General features: G+C 40.1%; 1 protein-coding gene across 1 annotated transcript in view; it reads right to left on the bottom strand.

Annotated features, from left to right (window-relative positions):
* The window catches only part of PARP1 (poly(ADP-ribose) polymerase 1), a 42,385-nt gene extending 38,709 nt beyond the window's left edge, over positions 1-3,676 (bottom strand). Inside the window, exon 1 of the mRNA XM_087717862.1 lies at positions 3,315-3,676. Within this exon, the coding sequence (XP_087573988.1) occupies positions 3,315-3,434 (120 nt within the window). The 5' untranslated portion in view covers positions 3,435-3,676. The remainder of the gene's footprint in view (positions 1-3,314) is intronic.
* Between the last annotated feature and the right edge of the window lie 4,496 nt (positions 3,677-8,172).

The following is an 8,172-nucleotide window of genomic DNA, read 5'->3' on the forward strand; positions in this document are numbered from 1 at the left end:
CATCCAGAAGTAATTGTGATTCTTTTATTCATTTTGCTTCCTTCTGCTCAGGCTTTAATAAGAATTTGGAGATGTAACACTACTTACACAGAACTAAAGTGTTTGTTTTAAAAATTTGAGCTACAATGAGATACTGGTTAAAAATCTGATTTTTCCCAATCAGTCTCTTCCCAACCATTGCAATGGCAAAGAAATATAATTTAAGTCAGAGTGGTCTTGCAGAATTCAAACTAGATTCTTATGGCCTTTACATGGAGTACCTCCTCACAATGGATTACAATTAGGCCAGTCATATATTCCTTCAGAGGATAAAGCATGTGCAATATCAACTGGAGATCAGTAGGCACTTTAACAACAACAGAACCTGGATCCCAAGGTTCCCAGAGCCAAAGGCACACATTGTAACATCTTGCCATTCACTTTGTTTCTGGGTACATATTCAAAAAAACCTTGGCTCCTGCACTTGAAAAATCAAAACCACCACTCACATAGTGCGGAACCATAATTTTTTATAGGGATCTATGGAACTCATGCTACTCATCTATCTTGGAACAGCATCCCAGACAGACAGATCTTTGGTATATACATCTTTTACTTTCTGATTACAATGACAGTATCTGCAATATTGTGTCCATTTTTTTTCTGGCAACAATTAGGACACAACCATCAAATAGAGCAGGGGTGTCAAACCCAAGGCTCCGGGGCTGCATCTGGCCAGTGGGGTGCTTCGATCTGGCCCGCAGAGCTACCATGGAAACAGCAAAGGACTGTCCCATGGTGCCTCTGGCAGAAAAAAATGAAGCGTGGGAGGGCCGCAGGTAGCCCTCCGTTTTCGCTGGCAGAGGGTTGCAGGAGGCTGTTGCAGCTGAAAATGGCGCTCAGGAGTCCATTTTCGCTGGCAGAGTGCTCAGGCCACCACAGGCACATTGACATAAGTGATATTGAGCTGGCCACACCGCCAAGATCAAATACAACGCTGATGCGGCCCTCAATGAAATTGAGTTTGACACCCCTAAAATAGAGTATCGCTGATTACCAAATATTTATTTTTATATACTTTTATATATTATTGTCTATGGATCATTGCTGAATTTCCAGATTAAGAGTACAAGGCATTTAGGGGAAGAAGCCTCTGAATCATAAATATCAATATATCAAAGTGTAATCTAATTTGGCACTCACAGTTTTCTCTTTCAAAAACATTTAATAAAAAACAAAAATGATAAATCAAAACATTTCATAACGATGAAATAAATAAAAGTTACTAGGCAACTGTACAAGTAATCCAGCAAAATGGTTCTGTGATCATCAATTTCCCCCATTTTAATGAAGTTCTACTGTTACCAAGTTTGTTTGCTTATTTGTTTCATAATGCAGTCTTCATTACAGAATGTCATTAACCAGTGAATGGGTGTTCCATTTTGGGGCAGGATTTTTTTTTTGTACTTGAGATGGTAAGGGCCTAGAAAATAACTCAGCATGCACAACTATATCCAGCAGTAGTTTTCTGTAGCAAAGTTCATCTACATGCCAAGAATAAGAAACTTAATCATCTCGCTGTTCTCCTGCTAGTACATCTAAAGCTGCTTGCTCTCTGCCTGACCTACTTTTCTAGGTAAGAAGTTATGAACAAAATGTCTTTGCATGCTCCTCAGAGAATGGAATACAGTATACATTCCACAACAATAGGTTTGAAGACATCACGGTTCCACCACAAAATCGCGGAGGACAAAATCGCGCTCAACGAAAGCGCGCATTTGACGTCATCACAGTGCGACGAAAACATCGCGCTGTGATCGAAAAATGTAAAAATAAAGCGAAAACCTTACCCTAACCCCCCCAAACCTAACCCTAAACCTAACCCTTAACCTAAGCCTAAACCTAACCCTAAACCTAACCGTTAACGTAACACTAAACCTAACGCTAACCCTTAACCTAACGCTAAACGTAACCCTAACGCTCTAAACCTAACCCTTAACCTAACCCTAACTCTTACCTTTATGTGAATCGGCTTGCTTTAATTTTAATTTTATTTCAATTTTTAATTTTTTTTCCTCGCGCTGTGATGACATCACATGCGTGCTTTCGTCGAGCGCGATTTTGTCCTCCGCGGTTTTGACGGGTCACGGACATCACACCATATACTGCTAGTATCATTATTATTCCATTTATTTAATTTCACCCTATTGCAATCAAGTTGCCTTTAGGGAGCTACAAATTGTCAGGATTACCAATTACATTATTTTGTTAAATGGAGTCAAATCCACAGGTTTATTGCAAAAATAGTAAACTATCAAGAGATGGAAGGATGCAGCATTGCTTGGCTAAACAAACTCCGCACTCAATAGATCTGTCTATATACTATTCTTGGCAACACATCAGACTAGAGTCAAAACTGTATGCTTAAAGACTCTATGCCCCACTGAAGAATGTAGCATTCAAATTCAGATTCCAAAATAAAGATTGCAAAATATGATTGCAGTGCATGACTATTTTAACAAAGTAACAGCTGTCCTAAATTCTAGGCTTTAAAATCCCCTCCAACTCAAAGATAACGATTCCATATGTTAGTCTCATCCAATTTATGATTGTTCCAACTAGACTAAGCATCAGGATCAATAAATTTGCTAATCCTAAGGAAAAGCCTCATTACATTCAAAGTTGTGTAAACATTTATTCGGAACTGTGCACTTATGAACAAATCTTTAGGAGGGTTGTATTGTAAAATTGTATGGTGAAAATGTGCGAAATTGTGAAAAACAGGGTATTGAACTTGGTTGTGATTAAAAAAGATATCCCCCGCCCACTGCAGGACGAGCAGCTAAACCCCGCGGCTCTAATGGAACAACGTGGGAACTACTGTCAGCTCAAATTTCCCCACCTAGACGTAAAACCCTCAAAGAACTTCCTCCTAAGTGAAAAGCTAAGAGACATACAGCTTAAGGCGGCCGGATGGTGGGCCCGGCATAAAATGATTTCAACTGGCATCTTTGGAAGATCCCCGCAAGAAGGGAAGCTATGAAAGGGAAAGGGCGGTTCCTCCTGCGCTGCGCATCCTTCAGCTGCCTTGACCCATCGGGTGGCGCATTAACAAAACGGAATCGAACCGATCCAGGGGATCAGGCGCAAAGGCAGTGGCGGGAGGGTAACAGATGCACCGAGGGGCGGCCACAAAGACGACTGATTGCTCGCTTCGGCAGGCAACGTGGCGCTCCCGGGCCTGGGTGGCCTAGGGTGAAAGCCTTGCAGAGCTTGGCATAGACTCTTAAGCCTGCTTAGAGGGAAGGGGCTTAGAAAGAAGGTAGAGTCCCTACCTGCACCATGATGGCCAGGCGGAGCGAATCCTTGGCGATAGTTTCCTTGCATTTCTTGCAGGAAGCCCGCCCGCTCTTGGCGTACTCGGCCCGGTATAGCTTCTCCGCGGGCTCCGCCATAGCCACCCCTCAACCCTCCCCAGGGAACGCTTCCCGCTGAGTCTCGAGAAAGAGGCGGCAATTTCTGCTCTACGGCTGCAACGGCGGCGGCGCCGGCGCCAAAAATGTGCCGAGCGCAGAGCGCGTGATCCCGCCTTCTGCGAGCGCCTCAGCTTCAGCGATTGATTAGCCGAGCCTCACGGTGGAGCCCTTCGAAGGCCGCCCGGGGCGATGGATCCGTCTGAAGAGAGCGAGGCTCCAGCGGAGGGGGAGCGGACGGACGGACAGCCCCGGTGCCTGATAGGAAAACCACGCGGTCGGGGATCACGTGCTCAGGGGGCTTTCCTCTCTGCTCCCCGTTACGCCTCCCACTCGGGGGCTGGGACTCGCTTGTAATTTGTCAGAGCCCCCTGGAATTTCCCTGCCACCGCGGCCGAGGGCTAGCAGCCGGAACAGAACTGAGTTGGCCTCTCCATAAGCATGTGCATTCTTTGATTTTGGGGGGCTGGAAGTAACGATTTGCCATTAAATTTTTCTTGGGTTTCTTTTTAAATTCACTGTATAGCCTATAGCACTGTATAGCCAATAGCAGAGTTGGAAGGAACCTTGGAGGTCTTCTAGTCCAACCCCCTGCCCAGGCAGGAAACCCTATACCGTTTCAGACAAACAACTATCTAAGTTGTAACTATCTATGTTGGCTATCCAACATCTTTTGGGGCATTCACAACTTCTGGGGGCAAGCTGTTCCACTGATTAATTGTTCTAACTGTCAGGAAATTTCTCCTCAGTTCTAAGTTGCTTCTCTCCTTGATTCGTTTCCACCCATTGCTTCTTGTTCTATTCTCAGTTGCCTTGGAGAATAGCTTGACTCCCTCTTCTTTGTGGCAACCCTGAGATATTGGAACATGTCTCCCCTAGTCCTTCTTTTCATTAAAATAGATATACCCAGTTCCTGCAACCGTTCTTCACATGTTTTGGTCTCCTAATCATCTTTGTTGCTCTTCTCTGCACTCTTTCTAGAGTCTCTACATGTTTTCTACATCGTGGTCACCAAAACTGAATGCAGTATTCCAAGTGTGGCCTTATCAAGGCATTATAAAGTGGTATTAACACTTCATGTGATCTTGATTCTATCTCTCTGTTTATGTAGCCTAGAACTGTGTTGGCTTTTTTGGCAGCTGCTGCACATTGCTGGCTCATATTTAAATGGTTGTCCACTAGGACTCCCAAGATCCCTTTCATAGCTACTACTATTGAGTAAGGTACCGCCTATACTCTACCTGTGCATTTCATTTTTCTTGCCTAAATGTAGAACCTTACTCTTTTCACCATTGAATTTCATTTTATTAGATAGTGCCCAATTTTCAAGTTTATCAAGATCCTTCTGTATCTTAAGCCTGTCTTCTGCAGTTGGCTATTCCTGCCCGCTTGGTGTCATCTGCAATTTAAATTAAATTGGTGATCTCCGATTTAAATTTATTTTTTTTAAATTATTTAGTTTGTCAAACATGTACAAGATAACAGGTATAAGTATAAACATGGGCAGGAACAAGGGAAATGAGTACTAGCACAGGTAGTCCTCGACTTACAACAGTTCACTTAGTGACCGCTCAAAATCATAAGGGCACTGAAAAAAGAAAGAGGCATATGTTTTGAAAGTACCTCTCATTTATAGTTGTGTCTGAGAGCAGTGAATAAGAGCTAGGAAGAAAAAGAATCTGATCAACGGGACAATTGGGTAGAAGTCAGGACATTCTGTTATGATCCACCTGTTCATTTTGGCAGGCTAAAATGGGTTATTTTGTATTTTGCAGAAAAATTATACCTTAAGGAAAGGCAAAGGTTCTGTCTGAATACAGCTGTCCACTCTCACCCAAACAGAAGGATATAAGCATTTTTATTATTCATGAAGTAAATACTTTATTTATGAAAGAAATAAAAAGATAAAAAAATACTTTATTCCTGAAGTAAAATAAAATACAATGGGGGCACATCTGCCCTTCTAGGGGACCAAAAGTCCATTGTATTAAAACCATATATTTACTCTTTTTAAACACAACCTGAGAGTTTGGATTAGCTGTACTTACCAGAGCTGAATATTCCTTAATGCTCGGGTTGCTTACCAAGAAGGGATTTTGAATTTGTAACCTATCACAAAAGGACGCCAAATATGCTTAACAATGGTGACAAAAGATGTAAACAAAACAATTAATAAAACAAAGTAAATTATAATTTTTTTTTTTAGGATTACTATAGTTTTTTTAAAAACAAATGTCCTCCTCAAAGCAAAGTAAGGCTCAATCACCATTACAAAAAAAAGTATGTTTCAGTGAGGGAAAAACACAACATAGCCTTTCTTGTCCAAACAGCTGACAAGGGTGTTTCTGCAAATGGCATTTTCAGAAAATCATGTTAAGGACACAATGACAATAATTGTTCCAGGCCCCCCTTTGGGGGGAGGGACATATCAAAATATAGTTCAGTACAGTGAAACCTTGATTTAACATCTCAACAGGCAATGAACCAAATTTCTGCCTAGGCATCCCCCCCAAATAATGGACAAAGTATTAATTTTACATTGCTTACAATTATTTGTGTCATTTGTGTAATGATAGCATTATTCTGTTGATATAAATTGCTACAAGTGACCTAGTTTTTGATTTAAAAAGACATTGGGAGATGCCAGACTTCCATTCCCCAAACGTCCACTTAATTAAGTTCTCATTGCATTGGAAATTACTAAACTATGTGCATTCAAGCAAGCAAAATGAATACATCAATATACAATTCTACAAGTTATTTTGACATTTTAAGTTTTCCCACATACTTTATCCATCACAGAAAAAACTCCCTATATACACTTATTGCATCCAGAAAGGGAGAATTGGGTGTCCCGGGAAACTCCAGCCCAAAGCCTGATTCATGTATCCTGTCCTTTGTTTTGTTTTTCAATAATTCACTGTAACACTTTCTAAGTGTGATTACAGCATAGCCTAAAGATATTCAGTATGAACAAATAGCATATTTGGAGGTTATAAGTCCCTTAAGAAGATGCCACCTCCTTCCCCTCCTCCTTTAGCAACACAGACTAGAAATTGAAAGAATGGAATTAATTCCTAGCATAGGCAGTCTTCAACCTATGACCACAGTTGGGACCAGAACATTGGTCACTAAATGATGCAGTTGTTAAGGGAATCATGGCCAATTTATGACCTTTTTGCTGCAATTGTAAAGGGAATGTGACTTTCTTCATTGACTTAGCTTGTTGGAAGTCCCGCTCTACTCAAAATTCACAAATGGTGATCACATGATCTTGGGATGCTGCTATGGTTGTAAATGCAATAACAGTCTTGAGTCACTTTTTTCAGTGCTGTTGTAACTTTGAGGAATCATTAGACAAATTGGTCACAAATCAAGGTAGGACAAAATTTGCTTGATGAAATTGACAAGTATAATATTTATGATGTCTATAAGAAAATAGGTAGCATCTAAAAAAACAATCCAGTATATTACTCCTCTCACATCCCTTAATGAATAGAATAGAATAGAATAGAATAACAAAATTGGAATGGACTTTGGCGGTCTTCTGGTCCAACCCCCTGCTCAGGCAGGAAACCCTACACCATTTCAGACAAATGGCAACATCTTCAACATCTTCTTAGAAATTTCTAGGGTTGGAAATGATAGCTCAATGGCATAGTTCCCTTTTAAGGAGTTGTTTATGTTATTCATTTAAAAATGAATTTCACAGTTTGACCATTATTTATTTAATTTATATCCTACCATGTGGCTGGCATTGATAACAAATGAATCAACAGTAATACCATTAATATTAATAGAACTGACAGAAACAGGCAGGATATGATATGTGGTTTACTCCTATACATGACAATAAAATTGAGTTGCTAACTGATTGAATATGATAATGGAAAGATAATTAAATAAAGGTTAAAATATATGGAATATGGACAAATATGAAACTAATGGAGAGATTGTAAAGCAGAAGTTTGTGATTCACTTTTATACATGATAATTAAATTGAGTTGCTAATTGATTGAATATGACAATGGAAGGACAATTAAGCATGGGTTAAAATATACGAAACATGGACATATAGAGAACTTCTAAGACGATAAAGTGAGATGTGTATGGCTTGTTATTCTATATAGTAGATTAAGGGAATTGTAATGAACATTGAACAGTAAGGATTGTTATTTATAGACAATTAAGGGTAATCCAAGCCAAGATATGGAAAAATGGAGATGGAACATGAAATATACTTACAATGGAAAACTATTGAGATTTAAAGATAGAATCACAAATTGGGGGCGTGTAAAGATGCATAATTATATACATATAATGATGAGAATACCTGGGAATTGTAACCAGGTCTACATCTGGTCCAAAATTAGGCTGTGGAGGAGGGTTTAAAAACACAATTACGATATGTGTATACTTCCCCTCTTGTCTTTTTAAAAAAAGGAAGAAGATATATGTCAAATAAATATGTATATTGAAAAGGAATTATAAATACCATCAACATAAAAGTGTGTTGGGTGTATTTCGCTGAGAAGCTGAAATACACCAAATAAATGAGATGAAGAGTGTGAAATAGAGGAAAGTGGTAAGGGAAGAAGAGAGGGATAGGAGAGAGGGCAGGGGATGGAAGAGGAGGAGAGAAAGAAGGAGTGGAAAGGGGAGAGAGGCAAAGGAGAGAGGAAGGGGAAGTAGAGAAGAGAAGGACAGCAGGGAAGAAAGG

This window comes from Thamnophis sirtalis, unplaced genomic scaffold, assembly GCF_051295495.1.
Source record: "Thamnophis sirtalis isolate CommonGarterSnake01/CBP01778 unplaced genomic scaffold, rThaSir2_p1.2 scaffold_6, whole genome shotgun sequence".
Lineage (NCBI taxonomy): Eukaryota > Metazoa > Chordata > Lepidosauria > Squamata > Natricidae > Thamnophis > Thamnophis sirtalis.